The 16,488-nt window shown below is 38.8% G+C and overlaps 1 protein-coding gene across 2 annotated transcripts in view; it reads right to left on the reverse strand.

The window, feature by feature from the left end:
* PLPP4 (phospholipid phosphatase 4) overlaps positions 1 to 16,488 on the reverse strand; it is a 53,273-nt gene that overhangs the window by 12,229 nt on the left and 24,556 nt on the right. The window contains exons 4-5 of one of the 2 annotated variants that reach the window (XM_027655305.1): positions 15,517 to 15,580; positions 13,896 to 14,020 (exon numbers count right to left, since the gene is read on the reverse strand). The exons of the other annotated variant lie outside the window; for it this stretch is intronic. Of the exons in view, the coding sequence (XP_027511106.1) occupies positions 13,896 to 14,020; positions 15,517 to 15,580 (189 nt within the window). The remainder of the gene's footprint in view (positions 1 to 13,895; positions 14,021 to 15,516; positions 15,581 to 16,488) is intronic. 2 annotated transcript variants of the gene reach the window in all.

Below are 16,488 nucleotides of genomic sequence, written 5' to 3' on the forward strand. Positions count from 1 at the left end.
CCCATCCTGACATTGATTCTCTCCAGACAAGGGGTCCAGGTGAGATCTGTACAGACCAAACGATTACCAAGTTAAAATGCAGAAAGTGAGAAACTGTGAACAAGAATCTGATCTAAAGTACCCCAAGTAAATTATTCATTAAAAAAAAAGTAATTGCTTTTCTGAGTGTTTTCTGAAAATTAAACTACCCCACAAGGATCTTCAGCTTCTCAAGTTTTAATGGATGCTTTGCTAAGCACACAATAAATGTCTTTTTTCCACTAAGCAGTTTTTGAGCTGAAGAAAAAAATCATCAACTTACTTAAGTGGCATCACATTACAAAACTGCAAGGCAACCATTCAAATGGCCTATATAAGAATCAGACAAAATGATCCATCTCTTTGTCTGTAATGTTTTAGACTTGCAGTGCTTACTCTATATTTTCCAAATGCAAACACATGCTATTCATCCCTGGAACTGCACAGCAGCCTACTGTGTAATTCCTGTAGCTGGGGCTGCTGGCAAATATTTTCAGTCTCACACTGTTCAAAGAACTGAACTATTTATCTTTCTTGAAGGAAAAAGTATGATACCAACTGAGGGCATAAATTTTAACGCTGAAATTCAACTCAAAGACCATTTTATAGAAGTACAATTCCCAAAGAATGTGTTTTGAGCTTATTATCACAGGTAAAATATTTTTCTTTTTTTTTTTACAAGTGGGACAGTCAATCACCTTCCCTTTGGCTCAGTTTTATTAATTTCTCTTCACAAAGAAAGACAGTTCAGCAGAAGCAACATGAAAAGCACATCACGAAATACAAATGTATGCAGGGATTTATTTGGGAAACAAAAGAGTTATTGGAGACAGAGATGTGTTAGAACAAAAACAAACCTATATTATCTGAAAAGCAAGAGTGTTAGTAGTTAGGTTGTTTTTGCAGGACTGTCCCAGTGAATTCTTGTGAATATTTTTTAGGTTATTTTCTCATATATTTTTAATACACTTTTCAAGACACTTCATTTTACCCGAAATACCTGAAGTGGTCTCGGGGTGCATCTCATTGCTACCAATGAGAACTAAGTTTTGATTTGTTCAGTTAATGGTGTTATTTACAAAAAATCCTAAAGGTGAACCTGCTCCACAGCCTACTTTGACATTTCTGTTGAAAGAAACCTTGAACAAATCCCCTTTCTCTGAGAACATGGTAAAGAAAAGCCCAAAGCAGTTCAAGATTCATAACTTTGAAGAGAAGGGGTCAACACACAGACAGTAATTGAAGAGGCCTTAGTATTAATATAAGATATATGAGCCTGCCCTGTAAATGCAGCCCTAATCATACAAATGCACCACACCAGAAAAACCCCTTTCTGTGCACAGGATTTTTTTAACTCTTCACTCACTGTCAATATCTCAATGTTTCTCAAACACACTTGGTGAAATCAGGTCCAACTAATGAATTTACCCCAGATTTGATAAAGAATGACATCAGGATGGAACTGATCCTTGACCACACCCACGAGGGTGCTGCCCTGGTGTGGTCCCAGGCTGACACACTCTTCTCCTTACAGGCCTCAGGAATACCAAGTGCTGGCTGAATTTGTTTGTTAGACCAAACATGCATCCCTTTATGAAACAGAGTCCTGATACTGCACCTCCAGTCTCTTGAGAAAAAAAAAAAATCAAACTGAGATAAGAGTTACCAGATTAATTCAAAGAGGTCAGTGCTAATTAAACAGCTACAACCTGCCAATGATCAATAATCAGAGAATACATTTCTCCTCCTGCCAGAACTCAGCCCAAACACAATATCCAGCCACCAGCTTTGGGTCACTGTCTCTCCAGCCCCAATACAAATTATGGTCATGGGGCATTTACGAGATACCCAACTACAGATAGTCCCTGCCAACAGCAACTTCTTCTTTTCCAATTCAGCCCTGGAATATACCAGGTCCCATCCACTGGGATCAGGGTAACTTCTTTTTTCCTTTGCCATACACATGGCATGGAGCAGCCTTGATAATGGATCATATCCTGCACAACTACTTGTCATTCCATTCACCCTGCCAAGTATCTGTATCAGTTGTTCAGGGACGTGCATTTAACCTAAAATTTACTTGAAGGAAATTGGCACAATCATCCAGACCAGCATATAAAACACAGTTAGAAGACAATCTGAAGTACATCTTGATGGATGGAAACTTGTTACAGTGGAGGATCAGGATCTCTACAAGGTGCACTGATTTTGCTGGATTATACCACTGTTAGTACTGCCTGCAAATAATCCCCCTGAACACTTCCAGAATAAACCAGGAAAACCCCAAGATCATGCACAGCCAGAGCAGTAAGAGTTATACAGAACATCTCTGCTTCTCTTCTCATGCTGTGAGACACAGCAGGAATAGGAAAATGTTATTTATTCCTGCAACACTGCAAAATGCAGAGCAATGAAGCCTGATCTACCCACCATCTGCAAGAGGAACTTATCACTGGGGGTTTTATGTAAAGAAGAAGGGCTTGGAGAGGGAAAAAATGGTAAATGATTTAAAGTTTTGTTCAACTGCACCTCAGATATCAAAGTAAAGCAGGACACCAAGGGGTGAGTGGCTGCACAGTGACATTATTCTGTCACTGAACTCAATGCTGGGCTCCAAACTTCTAAAAAACTCTCTTGAGAGAATAAGGGACTCTAAAGTTGGGCATTTCCAATTCAGTCCAGATCCCCTGAAGACAGCAAAACTGAAGTTGCTCTCCATTCTGGAATACACAGCACATCTGGGATTAACCTCTTTAATCATGGAAAGAAAGAGGAGAAAATATCCAGGCATATAACAGCATAAAAAAAAAGCTGTTGTGTTGAATAACTGGGTTGTTCAGCATCAAGAGAAGGCTCTGGGGAGACCTCATTACAGCCCTGCAGTATCTTAAGGGAGCTCATAAAAAAGGAAGGAGAGAGGTCTTATATCCAGGCAGAGTGACAGGACAAGGGACAAGGAAAACCGGACTCCAAGGAGATCATCCCACAAACCCCTCATGAATTCCTACAGCCCTTGTTATTGAGGACTGAGAGGTAACCATGTCATAGAGGGGGTAAAAGCATTAAACACAACCATTCCTGGTTGTGCTTCTTAATTCAGCTCCTCAGAGTTTGAATTAAGAAGCCAATAAGCCCCACAGGAGATTTGATTTTATTTTTTCTTTGCCTATCTAAGAAAATCCATTTCTTATTTCTCTGGATTCTTTTATAAAAGGGTGAATCATCTCAGTGAGACGGTGCCATACAGCTGTTAATTAAGAGATTTATCTTGAAAATAGGGGAGTAGCAGCAATTACTGCCAAAAACCTGTGGCTTGTAGCTCATTTGTTACTTAAAATCCTCACTTTCAACTGAAGGAAGTATGATTATCCTCCATGAAATTGCTAGCTAAAGATAATTAACAGTTCAAATTTAGATACCCAACTATAATTACATGTACTGAAGTAATATTTTATATGAATTATCACAGGCTAGCAAACAATTCTACTGAAATTCAGTAATTTCTTCACTCTGAAGCACATAATTCTAATTTTTCAAACAAATGAATGGCTTTTAAAAATGTAAAAATATTTTCATTTTTACAGCTGATTAATTTTAATTATTTAGTGGAAAAGGGGAGGAGGAACTACCTGTCCCTTCACTCTGATGATATAATATTTCCCAATCACCTTTCTTCTTTTAATGGCACAGCAAGAAACACCACAAATACTACACTCATTTAATTAGTGCTTCATCAAGCAAATCTGGTGTGAGCTTGAACTGCATAATCAGCTTTGATATCATCAGAGGAGGCAACTCCTCAGGGGGAACACAAAAGCAGTGCACTGTACAGTGACAAACAGCACTGAGTGGAGCAGTCAACTGCCAAGATAAAGAGAAAATAAAATATCAACCAATCAGCCAGTCAACAGCAAAGGGGCTGGGTTGTTTTAAGAACTTTTGCAGTGGTTTTTACTGGTCTAAAATGACAACTCACACCAAGGAGACTCCTGAGTTGACTGTCAGGGACTTTACAACTGGTTTAGAGAAGGAAAAAAAATTAAAAATAAAAATTAAAAAAAAAAATCAAGAGATTTTGCTTCTTCTCCCAAAACCAAGGAGTGGATTAGATAAAAACCTGATCAAGGAGTAATCTTTAGAATTCTTTCTGCTCAAACAAGTAGAGTTTTCCTAGGAGGAATGGGACACATCCAAAAAAATGCAGACACCGGGATGTGAACCAGTTATCAGGACTAAAATTGTCAGAGATAAATACCACAGAACATTTTTTGGTAACAGCATCAAGGCCAGAGCCATGAATATTCATATCCAAATTGTAATCCTGCTTCTCATGTTTAACTCCTGCTCATCACTTACCCTACTGCAAAGAGGCATTCTCTGAACACAGTGATACTCTATTTTCATCCAGATTCCAGCCTCCTTGCCATACTAAACAGCACCAGAAAGTGATATTATATTCTATTGCTTGATAGCACAAATAAATATCTTTTAACCATCACCTATTGACCTTTTTGTTATTTACATCAACCAGTAGTACCATTTTTCCAGACAGGATCTTGCTGCCTTCACCCACATAAACCTATTGACTTCAAGCAAGTCATGAAGGAACATTTCCAGAGAAGGGAACATGGAGAACAGAATAAAAAAATAACAGAATATTTCAGTTGGAAGGAACCTACAATTATCATCTAGTCCAACTGCCTGACCACTGCAGGGCTGACCAAAAGTTAAAGCAAATTTATTATTTATTTTATTTATTTTTAAATTTATTTTATTTATTATTATCCTGTTGATAAGGACCTGCTTCCAGTCAGACCCTTCCCTGGCACAGCTTTGAATCATTCCCACATGTCCTGTCACTGGATTCCAGGGAGATCAGCAAAGACAGGCTAATACAGTGAAGAATAAACTGGTTTATCATATGAGAGAGAAGTTCTTGCATGGCTGAGCAAGTGATGTATTAAATATTCAGTGATATTTAGATACTTTAAAAAATATGATTTAATTTGACTCACTGGTCAAATTAAATCATATTTAGTCCCCAGTGTCTATGGAAATGCTATGATAACACAAACACCTGGTCAATCATTCTGATTTCTATTTTCTGATTAATTCTCTCAGTAAAAAGAATCCAAAAATTTTTTCCTTTCCCCCAGTTCCCCTGCAAGTAATTTTTTTAAGACCTCCCGTGCTCTTATCCACTGGCAGTTTCATCCACAAATCCAACTTGCATTGCCTTTCAACACAACCAGAAACTTCCAACATAACCATTCTCCAAAAGTCTCTAGTTGCTTAAACAAAGTGTAGGAACCCCAGACTGAAAGACTTCTAAACCCACTATTTTAGTTCAGGCTGAAACAAAGACAAACCAAAAGTCTCAAATCACCAGACAAATCCATTGATTGCAACAAAGTTGTATTAGTTATAAAAATATTTTGCATAAATATTTTTCCTGTAGGTTTCATTAGATAAAACACTGAACATTATTTGCTCACTCCTCTGCAGAAGGAAGTGGGGAAAAAAATTACCTATTTACTTACCTATAATAGATTGTGATTTCCATGTAGAACTGACAGTAATAACAAAATCCAAATGAGGTTTTCTGCAGATTTTTTTTTTCCTTTCTGGTATAAATAACATACTTGATTTCCTGTATTTATCTCATAGCTTTTATCTCAAGAAACTTTTAATATCCCCTTGTTTTCAAGAGACTTAAATTAATGTTTTCAGAAAACACTGTGTCTGAGATTTCTGCCATTTGATAAATCAGTCAGCCACCTCTAAAGAAAGGTGCCCAGCATTTTAACTTTATCATTCCATTTCAAGGCTTTTTATTGATCTATTTTTTCTTGGGCTTACAGCAGAATTGCACTTGGTACTCTTGTTTTTATTGAAGTAATTCTGGATTGACTCAGGGTTATTCCATTTTGAATAACAGCAATAACTGCTCATTCTGTTGTAGCAAGCTTCAATGTATGTAAGGAAATTTTTTCTTAGAAGTTCCCTCATCCTTTCATTTAATTTCTTTCATTAGAACCTGATCTTACATGAGTCAACTCTATCACTCCTGCTACTCAAAAGGGTTTTGAGGCAGCAAGTAGCATTTGGAGACTGATCACCCACCCCAGCTCATGAAGGTGACAACCCTGTGGAGTTCTAAATTCCCCATGGAAACAGGATGGTTGGATTTACTTCCAAGTAGCTCCAGTCTAGGCAGAATGCTCTCACACATATTCTGATTTATGTCTCTATAGATGTGAAAAAACTACCCTACCAAGATGAAGAGCAAGGATTGCTTTTGGGAGTCCTTATTGATCAAAATGTTTCACAGCTGAAGGGACTGGGGGCAAATTCCCACACAAATATCAGTTTCTGGTTCTCAAAACAGAATTCTGACCAGTCCTACGATTCTCTGATTTCCTCTTTGCAGAGAAGGATAAAGGGATATCCTTCCTTGACCTGAAATTAAAGTTGGAAGAGAGCAAAGAAACGTGTTTATGCAGTGAATACAACGAACATGCAACCAAGCCAAGGTTTTACTTGGGCTGTTTACCTGCTTCTCATCCCAGCCTGTCCTACCTCCCGAGTGCTGCCTCAATCAGCCCACTGTTGAGGTGATCCACCTTAAAGAAAACTCCAGGCTGAAAGATATATTATTGAGGAAGAGCTAAAAACACACCTGATTTAGAAACATCTCTATATTTGGGTTGTTTTTATACAGAAATGCCACACAAAACCACATAGAATGGGTCCTGGAGTGTGATGTGTGTCAGTGCTGTGCTGCAATGGGAATTTCAAGGAATCTCAATATTTGCCAGTGCTGGAGTGAGGCTCCTTCCCCAAAAATGGTCAGAATCTGATGTGCCAGCCTCCTCTGAGTTACCAGCCATCCATTTTCCAATCAGACTTGAGCTTTCTGCCCCATTTCACTGGAGAGAAGAGCTGTCACTGCAGTTCGCAGATGAAAATTGATCTTTAGATCTCTGGTGTGACTCCACATCCTTTTAACTGAAAAGGTCAGGCAGAAGAACAATGATCTGATCTTTACATATAGCTGAAGTCTACAGCTTCACCATGAAGTCTTCTGCAGGCTGGGAAATCAAGCATATACCTTAAACTCAGCTTAAAAAGTTGAAGATAGGCAAAAGAAAAGGAAAAATCAGACTGTGAGGTAATTAAGCTTCTTCCCTACACAAATGAAAGCAATTTGAACAGCTATAATGATCAAGGAACAGCAGTAACTGCTGGAAAAAACTGGTTTCTTGAAGTTAAACTCAGAGATTTACTCATATTTCCAGTTCACTTTCTTTAACTTCAGCTCTCCAGCTTTTGAGGAAGAATCATGCTGACCCACAGAATCATTCACTGTATTCCTCATTAATGACTCAGGATTTAAGATGATTCCCTGTTTTTGCTTCCTCTCCTCTGAAGTCTCACTCTACTCTTCCTGCACGGTTTGGCCTCCAGATTAGGAAAAACAAACAAACAAAACGAAGAGCACACATAAATCCCTCTTTGATATTCTGTGTGAATCACAAATTACAGTGGATTGTAAACCAGCAAATCTCAGTCCTGAGACCAAGAAAGCAACAGGCTCAGCTGACATAATTCTGATTTTTCATGCAGTCTTTGGTATTGCTAAATAACGTTTTACTTTCAGCTTTTCTTCAAGAAGCTCTGATGAATTTTTCTAGAGAGAGCAGAGAGCTGTAACACTTCATCCTTCATCTGTTTTAGTCACTTTAATGAAGAAGGCTGGTTGCTGGTGAGGGGCAAAGAGCTCTTACCAGGCTTGGCAGCAAGCCTACTGTCTGCAGATGAAATGAGGGAAGGATAAGGGCCTTTCTTCCCACCTGTGGTAAATTCTCACACAGATAAGTGGCAAGCACTGGCAAAGATGGATAACATACCTGTATGGCTCTGTCTTTTCATGGAAAAGATATATTTTCATAGAAGAAAATACCCAGAGAAACAGCCACCTTGTTTATCACAATGTGCATTATCGCTGCTTGAAAAACTGGCTCCTGAGCCAGTTTATACTTAAACTAGTGAGAGCTTGTGGGAATGAACTGCTGATTCTTGGGAAAAGGATGAAGAAGAGACATTCGGCATTCACCTTCTCTCTTCTGGATAAGGGAACTGGCTCCAAAGTTGGGTAAAGTACCATTCCTGGACAAGGCATGGAATGAGGCTGATAATGTCCATGGTCATTTCCCCCACTGCCACCTGCTTTCAGTGACAACCAGCAAATCCAGACACCAACAGGACTGCTGGTTTTCTAGTGGAGACTTTTTGTTCTGTGAGGAGCCTTAATAAAGAGCAGTCCTAAGAAGCCAACTTAGAAACTCCACTTGTGGGAAATATGTCAGTGTTGAGGGGGAAAGGTAGAGCAGGAATATCTGCAGGATTTGGGAGTGGACCTTGCTCACAAGGAACATTTTTGAGGTGAAAAAAATCAGCTGGGATTCCTCTCTCTTTATTCAGAGAAAGGATGAGGGAATTCTAAAGAAAAAATTTCCTTATATTTAAGCTTGCTACAACAGAATGAGCAATTATTGCTGTTATTCATAATGGAATCTGGCTACTGAAAGCAGGAAATTACTCTTCAGCACTGGCCTGAGGATCTAATCCGATTTATTATGCCAGAAGAAAAGGGTAACCAATTACTTTTTTCCTACTGCTGTTTGTACTTCCTTTCTTAGGCCATCAGTACTCTTATAAAGTGCACATCCCCATTTTAACACAAACAGAATCTACAATGTGTAACATGCTCCACTGGTAGTGTTTCCTTAACACCCTATTAAAGTGCACAGTAGGTGTTAAGAACCTAATTCCCAGACCACTGCTCCCATTAACCCTGTTTGCTGCAAACTTCTTTGATGTAGTAATTCTGACTATTAATAGATTAGAATTCTTCAGGCAGTGCAGTTCTGGCAGAGGTTTTTGAGCATAGTGAGATTATGCCCCATGTTGGAAATGGATGTTTACTTTGATGAGTTTATACCTGCAAAGGCTCATCCTGAACAATGAAACTGGGAAAAATCAATTCTTCAGGATGTTACAACCACTTACAATCATGACAATCTGGCCACTGCAAACTTCGCTTCCATTGGCACTGACATATTACTACCTAGATTTTAATTGTATAAAAAGTGCCATTTATTAAAAAATAAACAGTGACAGGAACTGTTTCTTTGGAAAACAAAAATTCCTTACGAAAATGGGGTCAACAATACATAATAGTTGGGTTTTTACATATTATTTAGCATCTTGTCTGTGAGGGCTGTGAGATAAGACTAAACTATACTCGAAAGGCAGAGAAAATAATTTTCTTCTTCACTTTTAAAAGGCCATTATTTTCTCAAATGGATCAAGACACCTTCATTCATCAAGGAGGTAATTAAAAAACATGTGTCATAACATATCAATGTTCTTGTCTCCACACTGATTACATTCTTCATTTCAGATTTCTGATTAAATTCTCTGATTTTTTCAGCTACACTAAACAGTAATCACTACAAACCTCTTTGAGCCAATAACACGAAGAAGAAAAACAAAAACACCCACACAAGAAATAAGAGCTCTTGTATAGCTCTGTGTTAACATCCACTCTGGAACTGTACAAACAAAATTGAGATGTTATCACAAAATAAGTTCTTCAAAACTCTACTTTTTTTCCATGTAAAAAGAAATCTCTAGAGTCTATAAAGATTTCTCTTTAAAAAAAGAAATAAAAAAATCAATGGCACAATTTAGGGAAAAGTAAACTTTTCAAACTAATTTAAGTAACTAAATTGCAGCTACAAAAATAAAATCACAACTATTTTATTTATTTGGCTGCTAGCACTTCTATACAGAAAATGCTAATTTTTAGTTGATTTCTTTTTTCCCCATAAGTCTCTCCTATCCAACAGGAAATTGTAAGTTCAATTATCTCTGCAGCCACTGTGTTTTTCAAGTGATTAATTTTTATTGAGTTTGGTTTCCAGTCATTTGATGTGAAATCCATTCATACCAACTGGGATCTTTCTTTCTGGGATCTCCTGAAGTTCAACACAGGGAACTGCAAAGTCCTTTACTGGGGGAAGTTCATCCCAACTCTTCTCAGTGGCAGCCAGGAAAAGGAGAAGAGACAAATAATAAGCAGCACAGGCTCCGAGGAGGTTAAATTAAACTCTCACCAAGCCACTATTTTTTCCTTCAGTACAAAGGTACCAAAACCATTTTCATGCAGCTTCCTCTAATTTAAGGCAGCAACCCCTTAACTGAAAAATATAGCTTAAATAGTTCTGACCAATTCAGAAATAACACATTTAAAAATAGTCACTAAACAAAGCTGAAGCCAAGACTGGCAATTGCAATCTGTGAGCAGAGTAAGAGCCTAAAGGGAGTTTTATCATGATAAATTAATCACTTCCTCTAAGAAAGCAAAACAGGGTCAAGACTTTGGCATTTCATTCCCACAGGATTTTTGGTGTTTCTAAACAAAATGTGTTGTGCTACTATTATTTACCCACAGTTGCTTGTACAGGGACTTCACTACTGCAGAAATGGCAGCATAGAAGATTATCTGCCTCTCTAGGAGTTCAGTTTTTCTTTTAACCTGAACAGCCCATTTTACTGAACAATATTTGAAGCAATTCTGTATTGCTGAGTTGCCACATTTTTTCTAAAAAACTTCAGGAGAGAAGCCATTCAGAGACTGTTTACATGGCAAGCAGGTCAGAAAACCACACTGGAGGGTTTGCAGCTGTTGCAAATCTATATTTACATTAAAATGGTCTCTTCCTTGTTGAGCTGAGGTATGAAACAGGTCTCTGGATAAACCCTTTCTCTGTAAACAACATGATGTCTAGTTCCTTAATTTTTTTGTCTCCTTACTGTTCTAGAAACATGCGAACATAAACAAATATTTAAGGTCTGATCTAACCATGAAGTTGTCCTGGTTTTGGCAATAAGTCAAGACTCATTCATTAAACTATAACATAAACACCCACTACTTAAGCAGCACATTTTTGCTTGCTACTGGTTGTCTGCCCTCATTTATACAGGTGAAATCCAGGTCAAAGTTTCAGTTTAAATGTGACAGGTCAGGTCTTTACTCCTCTGAGTTAGAGTTCTGTACCCAAAACCTGGAGTCACCAACTTGGAAGGATGATTTGGGTCCATATTCTAAGCCAAAATCATCACAGTTAAAAGCTTAGGGAACTACAGCTGGCATCAAAACAGGAGTGAGTGCTCCATGCACTTTTCTGATTTATCTTATGTGCAGTCCTTGGCACGGGGAGATGAAGCCAAGAAAATCATCTGTGCTCTGATAAGGAGAACACACCCTCCTTCAGGGCAAAGGTGAAGGGTTTTGAGCACAAGTCCTAAGAGGAGAGGCTGAGGGAGCTGGGGCTGTTCAGCCTGGAGAAGAGGAGGCTCAGGGGAGACCTCCTCACTCTCTGCAACTCCCTGACAGGAGGGGGGAGCCAGCTGGGGGTTGGTCTCTTTTCCCAGGAAGCAGCAGTAGGACAGGAGGGTTCAGTCTTCAGCTGTGCCAGGGGAGGTTTAGGTTGGATATCAGAAAGAATTTCTTTGCAGAGAGGGTGCTCAGCCATTGGAATGGGCTGCCCAGGGAAGTGGTGGATTCTCCATTCCTGGAGGTTTTTAAGATACGACTGGATGTGGCATCAGTGCCATGGGCTGGGAACCACAGCGGGGTTGGATCAAGGGTTGGACTTGATGATCTCAGAGGTCCCTTCCAACCCAACTGCTTCTATGACTATGATTCTATGACTCTCCAAGTGGTAACAGGCAGTTCACAACATTTTTAAGGAGTGCACAGGGTCAGGCCAGGCCATCTGAGAGAGTCAGTGTTGTCCCTCTCCATACACATCCCTGTGTCACATCCTCACAGCACAACATTCACAGCACCCCAGACCTTCCCGGTAAGGGCCTCATTTTGCATGGATGAGGTTTTAGATTCTGTTATGACAAAGCATTTGATTGACAGCCTATCCAAGAAATGCCTTGAGAGAAAATGCTTTGAAGATGAAAATGGCTCTTGACTGAAGCCTCTAACTTCACTTTATGAGCTGCCTGGCAGCTCTTACTGGTGATTTATTTTCCTCGTGTGTTCAAGTAGGAAACACCAAACTGCAGTGGACTACTTGGAACTATCATTCCAAGAGAGGTATTATAGTTTATGTCAGCTCTCATCCTCCCCACTTACATTTCTCCAGTCATGAAAATAGAAAAAAAAAAAATCCCTCAAACAGTAACAGAAACAAACAAACAAAAAAAATATTTTTTGATGCTTTTTCATTAATTCCACCACACACAGAGAACAGATGACAAATGTGAAGAATCAAACTCCTGCATTTGATGTAGTAGCAATCTTATGCTGAAGGGAGGAGAAAGGAGCCATGAAAAAAATTTTGGACTGACTTTATGACAGGAAAGTTCAAAAACATCTACATGTTAAGAAGACAGGAAGGACAGCTTTTTAAAATTGAGATAAGAAAGTGCAGAATTATGGAAGAATTTACAAACACGAACTATTATATCCCAAACATCCTCATTGCTTCATAGGTCTGGGAAGGTAGTATAATTGCATGCTTTCCATCATATTTTTTTCCCTTTTCAATCTTTAATCTAGTGGGGATGAGGAAACATCAAGAAACTAAATGTATGGTCACAACTATAAACTATTCTTGATACAATAATACTGACAATCCTGGTTATGTAAATAATTTTGCTGCACAGACGAAGCAGGGATTAGCACTGCCAGACTGCCAAATTAAAGACAAATTAAAGGTTTCCTTCTCTGTTATGAGACTAAAATACGTGTGGATTTTAAGGCTTGTCAGAGATTTAGGTATTACAACATCAGTCTTCAAACAGCTGAGCAGTTCAAGCAGCTGCAGTTGATATTGTCCTTCTAATGTAATCAAAGTTTACAAACAAAATTTGAGACAGCTAAGTTGTTTTGTGGTTTAGAACTATAGAGCTAATCCACAAACATTTATTGCTCTCTTATCCATTTCTAGCACTCAAACAAGAAAAAGGAATCAAGATTAACTTACAATTTCCTTCATCTCATTACCCAACTTGTTTATAATGTAGTTCTGCACAATTAGGCAATTTGAAGTTACTACTTTGAAAAAAGATCAGAAAAACAAATTCCATAGATACAACTTACAGTTCTCAGCAACAGAACACCAGAAGGCAACAAACAATCCTGGCCAAAGAACCCAACCAACCTCACAGCAATCAAATTATTTTACTGATGAAAAGAAGTTTTATTAGACACTTGATATGAAACATCCTGGAAGTAAACTCTTTAAGACAGAGGAAGGAACCTTTGCAAACATCTATGTTAATACAACTCATTAAATCACACAGATGGGTTTTTATGAGGCCACCTACATGTCTGTCAAGATAAAGGATAAACTGGGAATAAGTGATCAAACCATCAGACCTAAACTGAGGAGCACCTCAAAGCCAAAAGTGACAAATGACTGTACTGTCCTACTTCATACCTCAACAGAATATAAAAAAATAAATATGTAATATATAGACAAAGGTTGCATTCAAAGGTCTGCACTGGGGAACAGACACCCCTCAGGATCCCACTGTGTTCTGTAACCTTGAACAGGGTTACACTCTACTGACAGTCCTCCTATGGCTCCCAGTGAAGTCAGATGGTTCTCAAGGTAAGAAAGGCTCACAACTTGATTTCCAGAAGGAAATTTCTGAGAGTGGAGAGCAAAGTCAGAAGTGCAGACCCCTCCAGCCAAAATCAGGTTAATTATCGAACAGCAAAAGAGCAACTCCAAAGTACAGAAAGGACAGCTTTTTACAGAAGAGGCACTGTATTTAAATGAACTTACAGGAAGAATGGATACTGGGAAAGCTTTTTCTGCCTTCAGACACCAGATCTGGATCACCTGTGCAGTGCATTTCCGAGTTCATGACTCCATCTGGAAAGCAGCGGTAAAAGAAATCGGGACGCGGTCTACAAAAAACACCATGGATATTAAAAATATAAAAGCTGTAGTAACAGATAAACCTCAAAGTGATTATTACATTTACTGCTCATTACATACAGAGTTCATTCCCTCCAGCTCTAACACAGCAACAGGAATCACAGAGTCATTTGGGTTGGAAAAGACCCTGAAGACCCCGGAGTTCAAGAGCAAACCTAACCCTGCCAAATCCACCACTAAACCATGTCTGTCAACTCAAGGTCACATTGTTTGCAGGCAAGCTCTCATAGGGAAGCTTCTAGCACAGCATGAAAGTGGGAGCTGTCTCTAAAAACACCCATGCAGGGTTGCTCTTGCCTGGTGATCAACCTTGCACAGCACCCCAGTGACAGAGCCAGGCAATGGAATGACTCACAAATTCTCACAAGTCTTGCCAACACATCCAGGACTACAACTGAGGCTACAAGGCTGGCACCAGAACAACCACCAAATTCTAATACCAGCCTTGATGCTGACTAAGTGCATTAAACAAACCTCTGAGTTTCCTGTGACCCAGCTCTGAGCTGGTTTGACTGGTGTCATCCTGATCCTGAGCTAATAAACCCCCTAAAAAAGTAAAGGGAATAATCACAGATTCAGAGACAAGATGAGAGAGCCACCAGCTGGCTTGGGGTGCAGGCAAAATGAGCAAAATGGATTCTGAATTATTTTCAAAAACACTCTTAAAATAAAAGCACCAAATACCATTACTGTCATGGCATCAATACCACAGCAGAGAGGGTTCATCAGAAACCAAATACTGCTCCCTCAGTGCTGTGAAAGAGGTCAACAACAAAAGCAGCATTGGAATCTATTAAATAGTCTATGAATTCAAGTCAAATACGTATTTTTCAGCTGAAATTATTCAAAATTTGATAAAGAGCCAAAAAATACCTTAAAAATCACTTTTCAGGGAGTTTTGTTTGCTATATTTTTTCTGAACCCGTCCTTCAACTTTATGTTTAAAAAAATGGCCCCTGCCTAGGAGTTCATTTATTGCTTCACTCCAAGGTTTGTTCTGCCATGGATGTTGGTGTCTCCTGGAAATCCCACACTCACTAATATGCTTCTCACAAAATGCAGGCACTGGGTTACACAGAGACTCAACTGATTTCCACTTAATCAGACAAGGGGCACTGGCATCTCAACTCCCATATGCTGTGACTCTTCCCCCTTCTGTGTTGTCAATTTAATGAACTTTTTTTTAGCTCACACCGTTCCTTTCGAACTCCTCACCTGTCTGGATCTGCCAGATCCTCAAAAAAATAACAAAACATGAGGGCATGGATTCCTACCCCAGTGGGATGTCACAGAATGGAGTTGTACAACACCTGCACCACATAAAAAACAACCTCTCAGGGGCCTATTCCATCTCCACACCTTTGGGAACAGCAGCCGACTATTTATTAAGATGTATTGTAGTTGTCAACCTGTCTCCATTCATCTTAATATTTAAAGCTATCATTTATAACATGACAAGACTTACCTTCCCACTATTAATTTAATTGTATTTGTGCAGACACCATTCAGAGCTAGAGCCAAGGAAACAGCTACAAAACAGAATGAACAAACAGAACAATAACAACCTAAATACCAAGCAATAAATTGCAGCATTACAGCATTTGATTCCCAGACAGAAACCTTTGCTGGACTGAAAACTGACTGATCTTTGCAGCCTTCTGTTTTACTTATTACCCAGACTAAGAACAGACCCCAAAGCATCATAATAATCATGACTTACTTTGTTCTGCTTTTACTCTTGAGAAATCTTATTTTCCCACACAAAGCCAGCTCTCCTGTCATGCCATTTGCACAGGCATAAACCACCAAATGGGAAAAAAATCAGAGAATAAAGCACTGTGGGTTTGCAATTTTTTAGGTTTGTAATTTACCAGGTGGAAAACTTAGGCTCTTTGGGTCAAGGAGAATTCCTGTATAGACCTATATGTAACATATATATATATATACACATATGTGTATGTGTGCTCATGTATATATATATTAAACAGTCCAATTTCAAGCTAAGAATTGACTTTTGACTAAAACTAGAACTGGATGACTTTTTTATTTTCCTTTTGAAAGGATGTGGATGTTATGAATAAAAATCTCCATGTTTTCCCCTAACATTTGCTCCCAGGATTAACCAATTTTTCTAATAAAATTGGAGTAATAAACAGGAACCTACCTACCAGGTAGGACTGAATCATCTTTTTTATTTGTAGTTGCATGTCAAGTCTGTAGACTTTCTGAAGAACCTCATCTCAAGCCTGTGGAGATCCCTGCCTGGATTTCAGGGGCACTTGGATCTAGCATATAGACTCCTTTTGGGTTAAAACTGATTTAATTTTGCAGTCCACACCATAGCTCTCTGTTACAAAATAAGGGCCACTGAATTTTATTTCCCATCAGAAAAAAGTTACTAGGTAAATCTCTAATTTGCAGGAAAACATTACAGTAA

Source organism: Corapipo altera, unplaced genomic scaffold (genome assembly GCF_003945725.1).
Source record: "Corapipo altera isolate COAL_440 unplaced genomic scaffold, ASM394572v1 180, whole genome shotgun sequence".
In the NCBI taxonomy this organism is placed as follows: Eukaryota; Metazoa; Chordata; class Aves; order Passeriformes; family Pipridae; genus Corapipo; species Corapipo altera.